We start from the raw sequence: 19,163 nt of genomic DNA, 5'->3' as shown, positions 1-19,163 counted from the left end.
CCTCAATGATATCTGGGTGTCTTGGCTAACCTTGGAAGGGTCGCACACAGACAGCCGAACAACGGCACAAAGTCGAGCGAGAGATAGCCTGGGGAGGCTGGGTGCCATCACCTCGGCGGGTGTCGTAGTTCAGACACCCTCAGGCGAAGATGCAGCACAGCCGGATGCATATTTGTCGGTGCATATTGGTGCTTGCAACTGAGTACCAAAGGATACTTGCATTTACTGGCGTATGTACGAATCCACCCGCATCTGCATTTGCGATTCCGCCTCCATCTGCATCGAGTTGCGTTTGCTGAACTCGGCGTCGAGATCGAGACTCGTGCGTCTGCAACGGCAGACACTCGACTGTCAATACAGACAGACCCGGTCAGTGCATGCCGATGTCCGCAGCCAGTGCAGGCGCAGGCCCTCTCCTCTCCTCTCCTCTCCTCTCCTCTCCTCCTCCCCCTCCCCCTCCCCCTCTCATCCCTCCGTCCTGGATCTTTCAGGGGCTGTGTGGTGCCCCTGCGACACAACCAAGCCATGCCTCAGCCCTTTTCCCTTGCGCCTCGCCGTCTTCCCCCTTTTCCTTTCCTCTTGCCCTTGCGCCTTTCCCCCACAAGCCACGCCTGCACGTGACGCGTCGAATCTTTTTTTCTGCGTCTCGCTCCTTTGGTCATTGCGATTGTGCCGCGGCCGTCCAGCTGCTTCTCCCTCTGTCCACATCCTCGGCCGGGTCTCCGTCAGGAAAGCAAGTGCTCCGAACCGCCTCGCGGCCTGCCCTCCCGCCCTACACTGCGTCTGGAACGACCGTCGAGGTCTTGTGAGTGTCCGCATGCCGTCGCTCTGCCCAGGCAGCACCGATAGGCCTATAGAACGATCTCCAGCGCATCGCCTCTATATCCTGCTGCGTCTGGCTCGAATTTCCACGTCTTTCTTTTGGGATGCAGCTCCTCGCCTCCGTATCTTCCCCCAGCGGCATTCTGGAGACATTTGAGTTTGTCATTCTGACAGCCGCGATGCCGCCTCGCTCTCAACTCGTCCAGATCGCCTGTCCTTTGATCGTCCAGCAAAGGCTCGTTCATCAACATGGTTCAGTCCTACTACCGCCCCGAAAATGCTCTCAAGAGAGCCGAAGGTACATGATTCCCGATCGTGCCTCTGCTGCACAGGCACCATGCTTTTCCTACTCGATGGGATACGCAACTCGCCCGATCTTGGACCCGCAGCGAGCGCGGACTGCTGATCGACTTGTTCAGTGTCATCTGGGCCTGTGGGATATGTGATGTACCTCGCCGGTTCATTGCCGCCGGACTCGCTGTCTCCGCCCTCGCTTGTTCTGTTGGCTGATTATCGGTTCCCCTTGTCCCCCTTTGCACCGCAATGCCTCAGAGCTGGTCGCTGTTGGCCAGAATGCCGCTGCCCTCCAGCTTCTCCACGAGTTCATCATGTCCAAGCGTGCCCGAAACACTGCCTTGAGCCTGCTTGAGCCCATCATGCTCAAGTTTGTCGATCTCTGTGTGCTCCTGCGCAAGGGCAAGGTCGCCCGAGAGTGTTTGCACCAGTACAAGAACATCTCGCAGAACAACACCGTCACCACCATCGATGTGAGTCCGCCACCGATCCGGCCGCCGATATGGCATGTCTTTTGATCTCGCTTTTCGGCTGTCCTTTGGGCGAGCGGAACAGCTCGCTTCATCCAGCGGCTGCTTTGGAGACATGTCCTATTACTTTATTCCGGCAGCATGCATCCCGGGGTGCTTGATCGCGACTGGAGGCTGTGTTTTGGCCTCAACTCCTGACTCTCGACCATCACGCCGTCTCTTCTTCTACAGACGGTCATCAAAAAGTTCATTGCTCTGTCCGAGGAGAAGGTCACCGAGGCCCAGAAACAGGCCGACAAGATCGCCCTGGGCGCCATCGATGACCTCGAGGCCACCGAGACCCCCGAGTCCATCATCCTCAGCACCGTCAGTGGCGAGGACAACAAGGATCGCACTGATCGCGAGGTCGTCACTCCTTGGCTCAAGTTCCTCTGGGAAGGCTACCGCACTGCCCTTGACATTCTGCGCAACAACCCGCGCCTGGAAGTCCTCTACCAGTTCGTCTCCAACCAGGCCTTCGAGTTCTGTCTCAAGTATTCTCGCAAGACCGAGTTCCGCCGTCTGTGCGAGCTGCTGCGCCAGCACCTGGCTACCGCCGCCAAGTATGCTCACCAGAGCCACTCCATCAACCTGAACGACCCCGACACCCTCCAGCGCCACCTCGACACCCGCTTCGTCCAGCTCAACGCCGCCGCCGACCTGGAGCTCTGGCAAGAGGCCTTCCGGTCTGTCGAGGACATCCACAACCTCCTCGCCATGTCCACCAAGCCCCCCAAGACCTTCATGATGGCCAACTTTTACGAGAAGCTTGCTCGCATCTTTGTCGTTGGCGAGAACTTTTTGTTCCACGCTGCTGCCTGGAACAAGTACTATTCTGTCGTCCGCCAGAACAAGAACCTGCCCGAGGAGGAGCACACCCGCATGGCCTCCCTTGTGCTGCTCTCTGCCCTGGCTGTCCCCATCATCTCCACCGCACACCCTCTTGGCGGAGCCGATGACGAGAACAAGTCCAAGGCCCAGCGTCTGACCAACCTGCTCCGCGTCACCCGTGCCCCCAGCCGAGAGAGCCTGCTGAAGGAAGCGGTAAGAGCGCCTCTCCCTCCCTGCCACGCAGCACTTGGTTTGTTCCTGACCCATCTCCCGCCTTTGTCTGACACCGGCCCTTCACTTTGCCTCACCGCACCAACGTCCGCCAACCCAGCTCGGCAAGAACGTGCTCTCTCGAGTCCGCCCCGAGCTCCGCGAGCTCCACAACATCCTCGAGGTCCAGTTCCACCCTCTGTCGATCTGCAAGAAGATCCAGCCGATCATGGCCTTCCTGGCCAAGAACGAGGAGCTGACCAAGTACATCAAGCCCCTCCACCAGGTCATCCTCACCCGCCTGCTGCAGCAGCTCTCGCAGGTTTACACCACCATGGAGATCAAGTCGCTCGTCAAGCTCGTCGACTTCCCCGCTCCTTACAGCCTTGACTCGCACACCATCGAAAAGTTCATCGTCAACGGCTGCAAGAACGGCGAGCTCTCGATCCGTCTCAACCATCAGACCCAGACGCTCACCTTCGAAACCGATCTGTTTGCTTCCAAGAAGGGTGCTGCTTCGGCCGGTCCGCGCCTCCAGGTATGCCTCCATTCTGTGGCTTCAATGGCAATCTGCAATCTGCAATCTGCATCGTGTCTCGCTGTCTCTGCACGGCTTCCGCGATCCTTTGAAGCTGACGAAACGATGCTAATACCCTCGCGCTCGTTCATCTGTCCTGTCTCCCCAATCGACTGCGTCAAATCAGTCCCTGCCCTCGGAGCAGATGCGCTACCAGCTCACTCGCCTCTCGCAGGGTCTGCAGACCTCGGTCGCCCTCATCGATCCCGAGCGCCAGGAGGGCCTGAAGCAGGAGCGCCAGCAGGCCGTCGTCACTGCCCTCCAGAGCATGGAGCAGGAGCACAACCTCACTGTCCAGCGCCGCCTTATCATCGAGAAGAAGAAGGAGAAGCGCGAGCAGGCCGTTGCCCGTCGCGAGCGTCAGCTCCAGCTCGAGCGCCAGCAGCGCATCCAGAAGGAGCAGGAGATTGCCCGCATCAAGATGGAAGAGGACGCCCGCATCCGCGAAGAGAAGCGCTTGGCCGAGACCAAGAAGGCCATGGAGGATGCTGCCAACGCCGAGCTCAAGAAGAAGATCCTTGGCGAGACCAAGGGCCTCAAGACCGAGGATGTGAGTGTTCTCCTAATATCTTCTTGCTGCGTGTTATCATGGGTTTGGCCGCATATATTTTGCATGGGTTTTTGCCGACCGTTCCCTCCCTAATCCTCAACCACGCTGCAGGTCGACGAAATGGACACCTCGGAGCTGCTTCGCCTGCAGATCCAGAAGCTCGAGCAAGAGAAGAAGGAGCTCAACACCAAGCTCAAGTCCACCTTCAAGCATCTTGATCATCTCGAGCGTGCCTTCCGTAAGGAGGAGATCCCTCTGCTCGAAAAGGACTACGAGCACCAGAAGAAGACCGATCGCGCCATCCACAATGCCCTGACGAAGGCCCAGCTCGACATTGCCCGATCCCAGCACGAGTCCGATCTCAAGAAGCGCGACCGCTTGCTCCGTATGTTCGACGACTACAACGTCTTCCGCCAACGCATCGACTCTGTCCGCGAGAAGGAATACTCTGCCGCCAAGGCCGAAGCCGATGCCAAGATCGCGCTCGAGAAGGAGGCCCGACGAGAGCAGGTTCTGGCTGAACGCGAGGCTGAGCGTCAGCAGCGCGAGCGCGAGGAAGAAGAGCGCCGTATCCACGAGGAAGAGGAGCGTCGTGCTGCCGAGGAGCTTGCCCAACGAGAGGCGGAAGAGCAGGCTCTCCGGGAAGCTGCTGCTGCCGAGGAGGCCGAGCGCGAAAGGTGGGTCGATCGGTGATTCTCCTGCATGTGTGGCACTTTGATTGCTTGTCCCAGCAGCCCCCAGCCATCCCATATCCGCAAGGATGATGCTGGTCCGCTCGACTCGCTTTACTCACCCTTGGATCCTGTTCCGCCTTGCTCAATAGGAAACTGGAGGAGCAGCGCCTGCGCCAATTGGAGCGCGAGCGTGCCATGGAGGAGAAGCTGGCCTCTCGCGGCGCCGAGCCTCCCAGCAGCCGATTTGGTGCACGGTCCGCCGCTCCTGCGGCCCCTGGCCGTCGCCCTGTTGTCGCTGCGGCCGACTCACCTGCTGAGCCAGACACTTGGCGTCGCTCTACACAGCCTCTCCGTCGAAACAACCCCCTTCCTCGCGGTGATGATCGGTTCTCGAGCCTCCGAGACGGTCCCCGCGATGGCCCCCGCGATGGTCCTCGTGATGGCCCCCGCGATGGTCCTCGCGATGGTCCCCGTGGCCCTGCTAGGGACCCTGCCCGCAGCTCGGACTCGCCCAAGCCCGCCAACACCCCCGGCAAGTACGTTCCCCCTGGACGCCGTTAGAAGCATCCGTCGCCATTGCCAGGACAAGAGAACACCGCATGCAACACTGGGCCACAACCGCCGGCCCGTAGCGATGCCGTGGAATGCAGCACATGCGCTCTGACAGTTCGCCCGATCCACCTCTGAGGCTCCGATGGCCTCTGATGTTCATATTCTTGCCACCTGTTCGCTTTTTTCTTCAGTAAACATCATCGATTCGATAAGTCGAGTCCTCCGTTCATATTGTCTGTCTCTATCTATCGCGATGACGGTCTCAAGACCACAAATGTGCTTGCACAAGGGCATCCGTCCATCAGAATCTGTGGACTGCGTGCAACATATCCATGCGTGCCATGCACATGAGTGTCTTGATCCTGCGCTCTCGTCCCCCTCCGCTACACCTCCACCGGCTTGATCGTGGGTTTCTTGAAGTGCCGAATCTGAGCGCCGGACTCGGAGGGCTTGTAGGGCGCATGAGCGCCATACGGCTTGGGAATCGGGAGCTCGCCAACACCGGAGCTGTCGGGGACATATGCGTTTGGCCGAGGCTCGGCCGTGGTTCGGATGCCATTGTAGACAAAGAACTGATCGTCCTCGCTGTGGCATGCGGTTCGTGAGGCAAAAGTGCGAGCCAGGGTGAGTAATGAGAGGCCAAGGGCGCTGAAGCACAACCATCGAAAGCGGAATTCAACCCGGCAGCTGGGACGACATGGCATGTTCTGCCTCCGCAACACCATCTTCCACTCCACTCTATTGCTGCTGCTCAGTCGTATTCTGCAGTCGCCGCCGACTCTTGTCTCGGCAAGCACTTACATCGCCACGAATCCACCCTCTTTGTACGGTCTTTGGATCTTGGCCTGCAGCTCCTTCTCGCGGCGCAGCCGGTCTCGTTCGATGCGGATGAACTCCTTCTCGATCTCCTCCGAGGGTACTTGTCCGCGCTCGAATCGAGCCTGGACTTCGGCAAGAAGGGCTGCCTGTGGTTATACCGCGGGGACGGGAGATCCACAAGCTGATTGAGTGACTATCGTTTGCGTGGATGCGATCTCGGCATGACGGCAAGGCAACAGGACAGAACATTCCCTCGGATGTCATGTCCCGCAACCGCCATAACCATCATTGCCGCCACAATGGTTCATCACCATCTCTTACCCCCCCCCTCGTGCCATCTGCACAACTCCATACCTTCTCATTCTTCTCCTGATACAGATTCATCGCCATGCCCTGGTACATGGACAGCTCGGACACACGCGCCATCATCGATTTGGTGACGTTCTTGATCTTCTTGGTCAACTCGTTGAGCTTCAGTGACATTTGGTTGGAGTCGCTGCGTCCGTCCTGCGTCTGTTGCTGTAGTCGATTCGTCAAAGTCGAGACCTCCTCGAGGATCAGGTCCTTCTCGAGGATACGTTCCTGGCGGAAACCAAATGCACATCGGTCAGCACCCAGGTCCGCCACGATCACGCGATGGGCGTCATCCACTCGGCTGCATGTCACAGCCTTGAAACTCGAACATGCCAGCTCTGGCCCGGAATTCGGACATGCCAGCTCCAACTACCTCCTTTTCAGCAAGCCGCTCCTCCAGGTGCTTGATTCGTGACAGAAGCTCCTTCTGGCTCGGATCCGCTCCGCCTAGATCCCGGCATCGGTTGGGATCGTCGGGGCTCTCGATCTGAGCGCTGAGCTTGGCAACGGTTTCCCGGACGCTGTTAAGCTCCGTCTGGAGCCTCTCCACCTCCTTGTCGAACTCGTCCACGAGCGGGACTCGTCGCTTGAGTAGCTCGACCTTGCGGTAAACCTCTTGCTTTATGATGTCGAGCTTGCGGATTTCGTCCTCCAGCTCCGTCAGGGACTGCTCGCCCTTGATCTGGATCGATTCCTGCATGTTGAGTCGCTCGTACAGAATACACAGCTCATCATTGAGGTCCAGGAGATGAATGCCGACGGCGTTGCGCTCCTTGACGGCAGCCTCGTACCGCAGCTTGAGCTGGAACATGTCCTCTTCGGCCGAGTTGATGAGCGAGTTGAGAGTCTCGATCTTGGAAAGGTGCTGGTTAATCTGGTCTGGATGATTCCATCGAGCGGATTCGGTACATGATTGGTTCACAGTGAGCCAAAAGCGGAAAGTGGACCAAAACGGCCTCAGCATCCGATGTGGCCGCAGCGAGCTCAGCAGACTTCATGTTGGTGTTCCCACGGCAGACGCCAGACCATACCTCTTCGCTCGCGGTACAGCGCCAGGCTCTTGTTGGCCTCGTTCTTCGCCGTGTCTCTCAGTGAATATGCCGCCGTGTTCTCTTGCATTTTTTTCTGTGTCCAATTCACCATCGAATACCGGAACAGTCGCCGACAATATCAGCACCGGATCAGCATGCCCTGCACCAGAGATGACTGTCCATGTTTGGGCTCAAAGCCCGCACCGTGCTCCATCAAATCGGTGTCGATGCCTAATGCGACTACGACACGGCACCCACAGTCAGCTCGCGATCCTTCCGGACAATCTCGTGTCGAAGAATCTCGATTTCGTTGGACAGGATCTTGATCTTTTCTTTCATCTCGGCAGCGCGCTGCATCGTTGCCTGGGTCAGATTCAGCTGGATTCGCACAGTGACAACGGCGGTGTGGGAAGGTTTCCAGATGCATGGCTCTGAATTAGCGCTGAATCAGTTTGGCCACATGAACGCACATGAACGCTGTCAATGACAGACAACTCTGCCAAGGGAGTATGCATTTTCCACAGCTTTGGTCGGCTCAAGCCATCGCCTTCCCACCCAGTCGCATGCACTTACGTATTTGTTCCGCTCGTTCTTCACAACTTCGTAGAGGGCGGCAAAGTCCTTCAGCCTCGTCAACGACTCTTGGCAGCGCTTCGAGGCATCCAGAATGGCGATTTCTTTCAAGTTCAGATCCTCTTTGATGGTCCTGTGCTTGTTTTGCACTCGAATGAGGTCTCGCGCCTGGGGAACCACGATGGTTAGCATAGCCTTGGTTGGGTTGCAGGCAATTCTCGCAAGCAGCGCAATGCTTGATCTTTTCGGCTGCATCGACAATCACCTTGAGATCTCGCTCTATCGACAGCGTCTCGAGCTGCCGCTGCAAGTCCGTGCTTGTCTTGATGGCCTCGTCGAGCTTCTCGTCCAGCTTTCGGTTGTCCAGGATTTGCGTCGTCAGCTTGTCTGCCTCGGCCTTTTCGAGCTGCTCTTGCTTCAGAAAGTCATAGATGGCCAGATCGACCTCCTTCTTGAGCTTCGTGATCTCCACCTTCTGCTCCTCGGACTGTCGCTCGTGCGAAGCCAGATCCCGGACAAAATCCTCGTGCTGCTTCTGGATCGTCGGAGTCGCCATTTTGATGTTGTTGATGGTGGTGATGAGTCGACGGCACTGCTTCACGTAGGTCTCCTTCTCACGGATTGATCGCAAAAGCATGTCGTGCTCTCGCTTGGACTGATCCGAAAGGACAGTGTCGTTATTTTACTGTGCCGGCCGTATATCTCGATCGCTCGGTGGACACCATTCTCACGCAATGCGGCTTGCGTGCCAGAGTCACCAGGAGCAACTTACATCCTGGGTGACCTTCTTCAAGGCCATTTCGAGGCGCACCTTCTCGGCCCGTTGGGACGATAGCTGATCCTTGGCCATCTCGTGCCCCTTGAATATGTCGTTGCACTGCCGCTCCATCTCCTCTATTTCGTTTCGGCGCTGTTCGTAGTCTGCGACTTGCTCGAGCTTGTGTTCCTCCAGTTCCTGAGTCCGTAGCCAATCAGCCCACAAGGCGACTTTGAGGGTGGAGGCAGCGTCTGCTCTCCATCTCGACCAACACACTTGGCCAGACACCAGACGGCATTGTGCTCAACATCAGCCACGAATCGGCTTAGGACTGTTACCTTCTTCTTCTTCTGAAGTCGTTCGAGCTCCTTCTCCAGCTGCTGTGCAAGTGTTGTCTGCTTGACGTTCTCGATCACCAGCGACCCGATAGCGTCACGGAGGATCTCGGACTGTTTCCTGAGTGAGGTTGGCTGTGAGTCCACGTCGTTGATTCTGCCCCCTCATTTATGTCATGGTTTGCGGCAATGCCGGTTTCTCCTCCCAAACGTCCCTGCTCGGCTTACAGGATCTTTTGCGGCATCTCTGTCGCCTTGGCCAGCGCAACAAAGTGCTTCTCTGTCTCGGCCTCCAGTCGCTCCTTCTCCTTGATGACAGCCTCGAGGGTCATATCCTTCTCCTCCATATCCTTCTGCAGATTCTCAACTTGATGCCGCCGTTGCACAACATCCAGCTTGAGTTCTTTGGTTGAAGCAATCAACTGCGGCTCCAGCATGTCGGCCTTGTGTCGCCGGATCTCCTCGATATCGGCCTCAAGCTCATCTTTCTGTGTCCTGGCGTCGTCAATGTCCTTTCGGAGCTTCTTCTCGCGTTCCGCTGCCAGGTTGACTTCATTTTGCACCTGGGTATGGACAGGAAGGAGGCGGGCCGCCAACATGAGCACATCATCCCTTGGAGAGCGCCATAGGCTCCATTGAGCACCGCCGAGTGAAATCCTTCGCTTGACGTGCAGCTCGCATCTCCGCTGTCCCGGAATTGTTCACACGAGACTCAAGGACGAACCTTCAAAAGCTCGCGCTTTAGGTCACCGATTTGTGAGTTGTTGGCAAACTGCTTCGAGTGCGTGCGATCCATCTCCATGCGCTGGTTCGACACCTCCTGGGTCAGCTGCTTGACCTTCTTCAGCAGGAGCTTTTCAAAGTCCACCTCGGACAGCTGGAATTTGTGCAGCTCCCGGAGCTTGTCCTGGAGGTCCAGGATTCTGTCCACGGGAAATGCATATTTGTTACCGACCAAGCATGGATCGAGGGCTGCCCATCGCGCACTCGACCCTGGAATGCAAAACACGGCAGTAGCCTCCGTACTTGGTGTCGGAAATGTCTTTCTTTCCACGCAGCCCCTCGATGCACTTCCATGCCGGCGAGATTTCGAGATTGAAGAGCCCGCCGGTGTAGAAACTATCCTGGTCCTCTTCATTCAGGATATTGGGCTCCTCGGTCTCGCGCGTATCTGGTTTGTTTCTGTCTATGCGGTCCGGTGCCCGGATAAAAGAGCGTGGGAATGTGCATGATCAGTCGAGGCGCTGGTTCGGCAGTGGACATTCGCCAGAACTCGCTTGACCCGCCCTCTGGCTGAGTGCCTGGAACTTGGCATGACATAGACCTGCCATATCTGCGGTCGATTTCGCGTCGATTCAACCCTTTGCGTGGACAGCTTGCTTGCGCGCAGGACGGATGCTTCCTCCAAAGAACAGCGGAATGACACACATTCCCAAGGATAAAGGCTTGGGCTGTGATTGGCATGCGTGCGTGCGCATGGCCCTGGTTGTGCCTGCGAGCAGACGTGATCGGCCATGCATCATCGGCAGGCGCACTACACGCCAACCCGTGCAAAGCGGCAATTGAACCCGTCCGAATCCAAAAGATGCATATCCATGTATTGCAATCAAGGCTTCTTCAAGAGTACAACCAACACAGCCAGAACCCTTGATATGCCGTGTTGCCCCACAACAGCACCAGTCAGGATGCGACATGCCTCAAGAGGAGGCCGTTGTCGGTCGTCGATTCCCAGCCTCCGCACCCAGCCCATCCTTGTCGCTACTCGTCGTCTTTTGACGAACTCTTCTTCTTCTTGACTTTCTTGGCCTGCTTGGTCTTCAGTCTGGCGTTCAGCATCTGTGTGGTGTGCTTCTTGATGGCCTCGCGGTCTGGAACCTCGCCGTACTCGTCGTCGTTCTCTTCGTCTGGGATGGTGGTAACACACAACCAGTCAGCGTGCGGCGAGAGGGACAACCACATTTCAGCTGATGTCTCCTTGTATCGACGAAACACCAATGTATGTCTTGCTCGTCGAACATGGTTCCAGTCCCATTGTCTACAATCGAGTGCAACAGGTATTCTGTCGCACTGGATTGCGTTGCAGTCCACCCAGACACATCCGATCGCGAATGCTCCACCGTACCTTCGGCAACCTCCTCTTCGAACTCCACCGGACGCATCTTGACTCGGGTGTTGTACACTGGCAAGGTCGACTGGTTGACCTGCAGGATGCTGATAACCTCTCCGGGCTGTTGTTGTGCCGGCGGCGTAGTTGCAGGCTTTGTCGAGTTTCATTCGGTTCAGTCAGCGTCGCCATCACAAGCCATGCACACTTGGCCGCACTCTGCCAAACTCTTGTGCCAGAACCCTCCGTCACCATCGACTACTGCGTTCGCGAACCTATCCGCCATGAGCTGAAGCAATGTGCCATGCCGCTACCAACAAAACATCAACCAGTGGTCCTGGCCCTCCATACCTCGGGTAGCTCCTTGTCCTGCATGCCTGTGGCGAGTGTCTCCAGTTTTTGAATGCACGCCTCCAGAATCGTGCCCACGGTTTCGTCTGACATTGGGATCTTCTCTGACTTTTCGACCTGTAGACAATCGAGCCAGCATCAATCCAAGGTACCGATTGCTGGAGTATGCGCCAACCCAGCGAGTCTGCTCACAGCGCATCATGCAATCGGGCGCCGGTGGAAAGCCCTCGCCGGCTCATCTCGGCTCATACCTTTGCAATGACATCCAGCTTGTCAAAGAGATGCTGGATGCCGGACTTTGTGTTGTTGAGCAGCTTTGCCACGCGCTCGTACTTTGACTTTGCATCTGCGCACCGCTCTTGCGCTTCTCGCAGGTGGTCCTCAAACTCCTTGATGAGGTGCTTGGCGTGGGCATGCTTGGCCTCGCCAGAGTACTTTAGTTCCTCAAACTCTCCGAGCACCTGCTGCTTCTTGACTCTGAGCTCCTCGATGCGGCCTTCTTTGCTCATCCTCAGCTGGGTCAGGTGCTTGTTGGTGTCGCCTTGGGATTGGAACTTTGCAATCACCTCGTTGATGTCCGAGACGCCGGTCGCCTCTTTGATCAGCCGCATCGTCTCCTCGTACTCTGTGAGCTTGCGTTCTTTGACCTCGTCGTACTGGTCCTTGGACGAGTCTGCGTTGTTGCCGAGATCGGTTGGCTCGTCTATGAGGAACGCCTTTCGGTGCGCATTGTGAGTGTAAGTCTCCCGTGCAAATCGCATATCAATTCGGCGTGCTGTACATTAGGTCTTCTGGGGCCGCGTCGGCGCCCATGTGGGCGAGTCTTTGCCTGCTCGGCACATCCTCATTCACCCCTTCCATGTGGCTGCAGCATCTTACCTTGCGATCCAGTTTGTCGTTCACTTCCAGCTTTTGCTTCACCAGCTCACGCCGAGACTGGAGCTCCTTCTCGCGCTGCTTCCTCTCCTCGCCGATCTGCTGTTCGAATCGAGCAAGCTCGGCCTGGAGAGTATCAAATCAAACCCGATTAAAACCGTCTCTTCAGTTCCAACACCGTGCGCTCATGACATTGCGGCATCACTAGCCACAATGCATCGGTGTCGCAAGCGCGATTGCTGCACCGATCCAAACGGTGCCTCCTGGCGTTTCGGTCGGCGGAGCACCCAGCTCGCATGACCGAGTGCTGTTTCATCAGTCTCTCCCGTCAAGCCGGTCGACAACTTGCCTTGGCGACCTCCTTTGCATGATTGGCATCGCGCGACATCATCTCGAGCTCAAAGGCGTCCTGCTTCTTGGCCTTGAGCAGCTTTTCAAAGTTGGCGAGCTGATTATCAAAGGTGAGGCGCTCGTCCTGCAGTCGCTTGACGATCTGCTCGTATGTCTTGCGGATCGACTGTGCTTCGTTGTATTTGATCATGGCTTTGTCCAAGCGGTTCTCGAGCATGCGAATCTCCTGCGGGACATCAATCATCGTTATCCACTTGTCGCCGCTCCATAGCGACTGCATCGTCGATGACCAACGACCAAGTTCATCAATCAACCGCACCTTTGCCTGCGGCGAGTCTCTCAGATTGGACTTGACGATCTCAGCCTCTCGACGCAGGTCGGCCATCTGGTCCCGCATTTCCCGCAGACGCTCCTCCTTCATCCTGGCCTCGGCCTGCAGCTCGTCGTATTTTTTATGGATTTCGCATATTCGGTGGTCAAACTTTTCTAGTTCCGTCATTGTTAGTCGATTGCAGTTGTTTTCGATTTCATTCTGGAGCGCCAGTGGTATGTCAGAAACAACGGAGCGGCCGTGGCATGTGAAATGCGAAATGTGAAATGTGAAATATGGTGCTGCATGTGGGGACGTGCAGTACGGAATGTGGAACCCTCTCGCTGCGGGGGGTGCGGTGTCGAGCCGAGCGGTCGGCGCGCGGATATACATCTCTGCGGCTCGGAGGAACTGACCTTCTTCAGCTTCGCTATGGCATCACAGAGCTCGCGGTTCTGCATCCGCATGGTGCTGATCTCCTCCTTGTTCTGCCGAATGGCCCACTGGCTGGTTTCATAGTACGCCTTTCTGTCACCCTCTGCGCCAGCCGATTCGGAACAAGTGAGCAGGCAGGCAGGCAGGGCGTGGGAAGCCGTCAGCACGAGCGGGAGCAGTCAAGTGCGTGGGTTACTTGGTAGCCGACGAGACGGCGGCAGCCACGGAGACGAAAGTGCAGCAGTGTCTCGAACCTAGCAGCTCAAACCGCAGCTTGAGGTCGTGTAGCTCCTCATCGACTGCATTTGCCTTGTCCAGTTGCCTCATGGTGTGTGTGGTAGAAGTAAGAGTATACTGTGTTGCTGGCTCGATGTGTGTGCGTTGATGGAATGGCGCAGAACAGAGCCCTCCAAAGCGACAAGACCGGCCAATCTGGAGATGCTGGTATCGCTGGCTGGCGGATGCCGGAAAATGGATGGATGCAAAAGATGTGCGGGATGCAGGATGCGCACGAAATTGGTCCTCGCCGCCTCCACCTTGCGCATCGCACTCGGCCTTGGTCAATCATCCTGTCGAGCGCTTGCCTGGCAGTGCCAATCGCCCAAGTCACATGAAGCCCCCCAATCACCAGCACGTCCTTGCGACGTCGGCCCGAGCCATTGTGCTGAGTGGCGGAAGCGCCGTTATGTCTGAGCAGGAGGCGGGGACAAACCCGGAGAGGCAGTGGCAGGTGTGCTCTGATCCTCTGTTTCGCAAATACGCTTTTCATCCCGATCTGGGAGCCCTGCCTGAGGTTCGCACCCACGATGAAGACCTCTGGATACAACGCCGCATCCTTCAGCTTCCCCAAGGAAACACCGCTCCCACCCATCAGCCGCGGCGGAACACCACACGAGCAGTATGCCGCGGGGTCAGATATGCCGGCGGACGACTTTTCATATTCGAGCAAGCTCTCGAACGTCGAGGCGCAGCGGATCATGTCGGTCCTGCAGGAGATCGAGCGGAAGCTGATGATCATCGGGAGCCTGCCCGACCACATGGACAGACGAGTGGCGACGGTGTTCGGCCCAGATACCGTCCTGGTGATAACGGTGGGCCAGCAATCGCATCGCGTCGTGGTCTCATCGGTCTCATCTGCGGTCTCACCTGTGGTGCTGTCCTCTCGTCCAGGAGCATCGGCTTCTCGAGCAAAAGCTGAAGGCAGTTAGCGACAGCCGAGAAGCGGCACGCGATCCAGGCATTGTTCAGTCGCTGACGGTACCTGTCATGTTCATTCCTTGATGATGCCAGACCCTGAATCCGCCTCCGTTCTCCATGATTTGATACGGCTGTTCGTGTCCGAGGTTCTGACCGATGCTCTTCCTGGCAGAACGAATACCGAGAATTGTCCAAGCAGCTTCAGTCCTCGACAAAGTCGGTCTGTCGGATGTTTTTGCAGAATGCCACGGCCCTCACCAAGCTCAGGTATCTCAAGGCCACCCGCCAGAGCTCCGTGGTGTACTTTGAAACGCTGATGCAGGAGATCCAGCAGCTCGTCTACGAGCGGCTCAAGACATCTGTCGAAGAGGAGAATGCAAAGCAAGATCAACTCGCCATCATCATTGCCAAAGAGAAAAAGGTCTGTCAGCTGCCTGCCCTGTTCCGACTTGCTGCATTGACTCGGCAGCCCAATGGGTGGCCCCCGATTCGTCTCGCTGACTACCCGCTGTCGATTCCCAGACGAGCAACGACGTGCAACTGCTCCGAGAAGAGATCGAAAGAGCCAAGAAGGAACGCTCCAACGAGATCAACAAAAAGAACGAGACGATTCGGCGGCTCAAAGGTAATCTGCAGTCTGGGCAGCATGGCTTCAGGACACCTGATAATGGCGCGGAATCGGACTGCTGAATCCGCCCCTTGGCCGAGGTTGCTGTGGTAACATCCGTTGGCCGACATGACGCAATAGAGGAGCTCCGACAAATCAAACAGGTAGCCGAAGAGACGACAAAGAAGCTCGAGAGTCGCTCGAAGCAGAAGGAAGACGCTGATGTCCAACAGTTCAAGGACAAGGTGAGGTTTAAACATCACTTCGATGTGGCGCCCCTTGCTGCCACTGATTCCTCTGCCGAACCCCACAACCCACTGTCCCCAGGAATCCGTTTTGATGACCGATATCAACAGCCTCCGGAAGCAGCTCGAAGAAACCACCAAAAAGAACCGCGAGGAAGAGGCCAATTTGCGGCGTAAAAAGTTCAAAGTCGAGTCCGAGGTTGAGAACTGGATCCACAAGTATGACCAGGATATGGAGGAGAAGCAGGCCGAGCTCGAAGATATCCAGGTGAGGCCGTGCGAGGAGTCGAGCTGGGCAACACCACGCAATCACAAGCAGCGACCGCCGTTCACTCACTCACTCACTCACACTCACGCTCTGCCGATCTGACTGCTCTGCACAATGCATCAACTGTCCATCTGCTTGGCGACACGCTCCAGGCCATATTTACAGAAGAAAAGTCGCAGTTGGATGAACTGCAGGCGCGGTACACTGCGCTTCAGAAAGAGTACGAGTGCATCCAAGAGGAGAAGCGCATCAAGGAGGAAAAGAAGAAGGTAACCCCAGAGATGCGCATACATCATCCTGTGAAGCTGACGGATTGGTCCCTGTGGCGCTGACTCCCGATGCCTTGGTTGCTGACTGTTCCCCCCCCCTCCCGTTGCCAGGACGAGGAGATGAAGCTGGCCATCCGGATCAAGGCCGCCATCAAAATTCAAGCAATGTGGCGTGGCTGGAAGACTCGAAAGGAGCTCAAGAAGAAGGTATTGCCATCGGTGCAGCGGCATGTGGATTTGTGCGGCGTTCAATCGAGACTAATGCCCGCACCCAACTGGGTGGATGTGTCTCCTTCCAGGATGTCAAGGGAAAGGACAAGAAGGGCAAGAAGGGCAAGAAGTAGAGCAGCCCGTAGAAAGCTTGTTGTGCAGGGCACATCGTGTTGGAAGAGATGGTATTTCATGCCACTCATGGAGGCTCTGTTTGCGCACAGCCAATGTCGCCTCCTCCTGCAAGAGGGGAAGGGCTCGGTGCAGAGGCACGCAACATGTATGAGAAAAAGACAGACTGGTGGTTCGGGGGCAGGCAGGCGGGAGGCGAGTGCAGGGCACCGGATACCCGCAAGGAGCAACGGTTGTTCAGAAGGAAAAATGTGGGGAAGGGGGCGAGACGAGAGAAATGTCAAAGAAAAGGAACGACAGGATCGATCATGACATCATGCGCACGAGCCACACCGTGTCCCAGGAGCACACAGACGAGCAAATAAGACTTGATGGCGCAAGGCTACGCACAGCAGCGTGTCAGAAGGAATGGGGAGATGCGCACCGATCTGAGCGGCTGGGGGCATCTGCAAAGGATTAGGCCATGATCTTGGCCTGGGCGAGGCGCTCGCGCTCACTTCGCTCCAGATGAAGGATCTTGACCGGGATCGGCTTTGAGAGAGGCACGGTTGTTCGGTCGTTCATGAGACAAGTAACGGCCAGTGCGTGGCTGACAGAGAGGCCGTGGGCGTTCACAGTGGGGAGTGGTCGATTGGCCGTCTGGGCATCCGAGCCAGGAATGCGGATATCGAGTGCGAGCTGCAGCTCCTTTTCCTTGGAGTTGATTTGGTGAGCGAAGCGGAAGACTGCTCTCTCGGACCGAGGCAGGTGCTGGTTGGCATTGGCACCACCAGTACCAGCACCGGCACCGGCACCGGCCAGAAGTTCGACAAACTCGTAGAGCTCAAACTCGATCGAATGGATGCCGGAGGACGGAATCGACGAGAGGGAGATGCGGAGCTTGATAATGTCGCCGGGAGCAAAGCTGGGATCGAGCAGCACAACCTGGACGCCGAACTTTTTAGGGTCACGGAGCTCGGGATGCTCGATGGTGATGGGCTCATGCTCCGCAAGGATTTCGTTCAGCGAAATGCGCTGAAGGGCAATATCCTGATCAAACATGTGGCTGATGAAGCCGGAGGTGCTCGAGTGCTGGGCCAAGATGTTGACTCGGACTTGGTAGTAGAAGGAAGCCTGCCGTGGATGAGCCAAAGCCGTGCAGCAGGATGAGCATCGCAACAGTTTGTGCAGCGGAGAGGCGGGTCGCTGGGCAGATCGTTCGGCTGCAGCGCAGCACAGCCACGATCGGACAGATGCGGCGGTGCGATTGTGTGAGGGACGGAGGGGAGGGTTGAACAAAGGGAGAGGAGCAACGAACACAAGCGACAGACCGGACCGGATACACAGCTGGGCGAGCCAGAGGACAGTAGAAGAACGGAGACGAGCCGGGGGGTGCCGTGTGCCAATGCAATCGTCGCAGATCCGGATGGGGGTGTCATCGTCTCCAAGACCTACCAGTTTGTGTCGCATGGAGGACGGCAAGTTGATCTTCATCGGATCAACCGTGATGGTGAAGGGGATCCTGTGCACGCCTGTGGTGACCTGGTCAGTGGTGCCGGCGACAAGGTGATCGGCCGGGAACGAGAGGGATACCGGCAGAGTCTCGATGAGCTTGATACCGAGGAGGCTGGCCTTGTCGAAGAACCCGGAGAAGGACACATTGAAGTCGCGGAAGGCAAAGGGAGAGAAGATGTTGGTGATGATGATGCTGCCGGAGATGGTGAAGGGCGACGAGTCGATGCAGCGGAAGGTCCATGGAATGCCGGTGACGTTGTTTTCCTGGATGATTCGAATAAAGGGATAGTGTCGCTTGGGGGGAATGGCCGGAGTCGGCGACAGAGCTGGCCGGGACACCGAATGTGTTGCCGCGGTTGGAGACACTGAGCCGGAGAGACCCATGCGGCTGGCAGCCATCGAGTCGAAGCGAGCAGGGGCAGTGGGGTTCGTGGACATATTTAGCTTTTCAAATCAGGTAGGCCGAGGCGCGGAGCACGATAAGCTGGCGGCAGATGGACAGGAGCAGCACTTGGCAGCTGGCGACGGAAACGGCGATGGGATATGCGGCGGCGACGGCAGCAGCGCAGATGCAGGAAGCGAATAGGAACAGCTGAGCTGGCTTCTCCCCAGGGCAAGGCAGGCAGCAGGGGGGGGACTTTGCAGATGAAGGCAACGGGAGAGAGAGGAGAGGAGGCGATGGCGGATGGGGACGAACGACAGAATCGACGGCAGGACGATTGCGACACGGCGGATCGATCCGGCTGGCTGGGGGGTGCGCAGCAGCACGGATTGTTGACTGAGTTGACTGGATATCATCGACTGGATAGCACCGACTGGATATCGACTGGATAGCACCGACTGGATAGCACCGACTGGATATCATCGGCTGGATAGCATCGAGTGGATAGCATCGACTGGATAGCGTCGACTGTTGGATATGCCGATTATCTCGGTTGTCTTGGTTGCTGGATGGAGGGTCTGGGCTGTCCAAATCGACCGCCACCACCGCCGCCAGCAAGCCAGCACTGGCCGGTAACTCCACAATCCCGGGACAGGGATATGGTGGCCCCTGTCTCGGCAATATCGAGCACAACCCTCGATATGCATTATCAGTGCGGCCCCCGATATGAGTGTCGCTACGACCCTCGATACGCAGGCACCCGCACAGCCCGTCACCGAGTTCAAACCCGCCATCGGTATGAAACGTGTCGATGTGCACGAGCACAATCCATCCGCACCAAGCATCGGCCGCATCCTCCTCGAAACTCGAACCGGCCAGCCGAACATTCGGGCACCTCGGCGCCTGTTCGCGTCCATTTCTACCCGTCGATCGAAGCCCCTGGTCGGCTCTCCTCTCCACCCCGGGAGACACCCGCCGAGCAAAAGTGACGCGCCATGACGCATCCTCCATCCGCCGTCACCATGACAAGTCGCCATGACCGGT

The 19,163-nt window shown here is 57.2% G+C and overlaps 5 protein-coding genes across 5 annotated transcripts; 3 read left to right on the top strand and 2 right to left on the bottom strand.

Moving 5' to 3' along the window:
* The first annotated feature begins 653 nt into the window (after window positions 1–653).
* Window positions 654–5,174, top strand: BJ171DRAFT_122039 (uncharacterized protein). Its single transcript, XM_053105568.1, has 8 exons — window positions 654–805; window positions 1,029–1,120; window positions 1,375–1,589; window positions 1,818–2,669; window positions 2,788–3,204; window positions 3,371–3,793; window positions 3,905–4,470; window positions 4,617–5,174. The coding sequence occupies exons 2-8, from the start codon at window positions 1,072–1,074 to the stop codon at window positions 5,026–5,028; spliced, it is 2,934 nt and encodes a 977-aa protein (XP_052966345.1). The 5' UTR covers window positions 654–805; window positions 1,029–1,071; the 3' UTR covers window positions 5,029–5,174.
* Window positions 5,175–5,816: 642 nt separating this feature from the next.
* Window positions 5,817–13,642, bottom strand: BJ171DRAFT_475235 (uncharacterized protein; the record flags this gene model as incomplete). The annotated part of the gene is made up of 20 exons (XM_053108773.1): window positions 5,817–5,960; window positions 6,193–6,420; window positions 6,566–7,071; window positions 7,224–7,317; window positions 7,482–7,601; window positions 7,797–7,964; window positions 8,062–8,451; window positions 8,569–8,751; window positions 8,892–9,045; window positions 9,117–9,574; window positions 9,613–9,860; window positions 9,898–10,059; window positions 10,670–10,792; window positions 11,011–11,146; window positions 11,344–11,460; window positions 11,595–12,059; window positions 12,223–12,345; window positions 12,578–13,102; window positions 13,297–13,408; window positions 13,512–13,642. 20 exons carry the CDS (start codon window positions 13,640–13,642, stop codon window positions 5,817–5,819), a joined length of 4,587 nt encoding a protein of 1,528 aa, XP_052966344.1.
* On the top strand, window positions 13,441–14,740 carry BJ171DRAFT_121965 (uncharacterized protein). The gene is made up of 2 exons (XM_053105567.1): window positions 13,441–14,572; window positions 14,685–14,740. Exon 1 carries the CDS (start codon window positions 13,791–13,793, stop codon window positions 14,511–14,513), a length of 723 nt encoding a protein of 240 aa, XP_052966343.1. The 5' UTR covers window positions 13,441–13,790; the 3' UTR covers window positions 14,514–14,572; window positions 14,685–14,740.
* On the top strand, window positions 14,555–16,507 carry BJ171DRAFT_121940 (uncharacterized protein). The gene is made up of 7 exons (XM_053105566.1): window positions 14,555–14,933; window positions 15,035–15,137; window positions 15,261–15,364; window positions 15,489–15,632; window positions 15,785–15,901; window positions 16,013–16,108; window positions 16,201–16,507. The coding sequence occupies exons 1-7, from the start codon at window positions 14,742–14,744 to the stop codon at window positions 16,243–16,245; spliced, it is 801 nt and encodes a 266-aa protein (XP_052966342.1). The 5' UTR covers window positions 14,555–14,741; the 3' UTR covers window positions 16,246–16,507.
* Window positions 16,508–16,687: 180 nt separating this feature from the next.
* BJ171DRAFT_121888 (uncharacterized protein) lies at window positions 16,688–18,410 on the bottom strand. The gene is made up of 2 exons (XM_053105565.1): window positions 17,678–18,410; window positions 16,688–17,356 (listed from the first exon to the last, which is right to left on the bottom strand). The coding sequence occupies exons 1-2, from the start codon at window positions 18,173–18,175 to the stop codon at window positions 16,700–16,702; spliced, it is 1,155 nt and encodes a 384-aa protein (XP_052966341.1). The 5' UTR covers window positions 18,176–18,410; the 3' UTR covers window positions 16,688–16,699.
* Between the last annotated feature and the right edge of the window lie 753 nt (window positions 18,411–19,163).

This window comes from Polychytrium aggregatum (genome assembly GCF_025602895.1).
Source record: "Polychytrium aggregatum strain JEL109 chromosome Unknown BJ171scaffold_20, whole genome shotgun sequence".
NCBI lineage: Eukaryota > Fungi > Chytridiomycota > Chytridiomycetes > Polychytriales > Polychytrium > Polychytrium aggregatum.
This window is presented reverse-complemented; position numbering and strand designations above follow the sequence as displayed.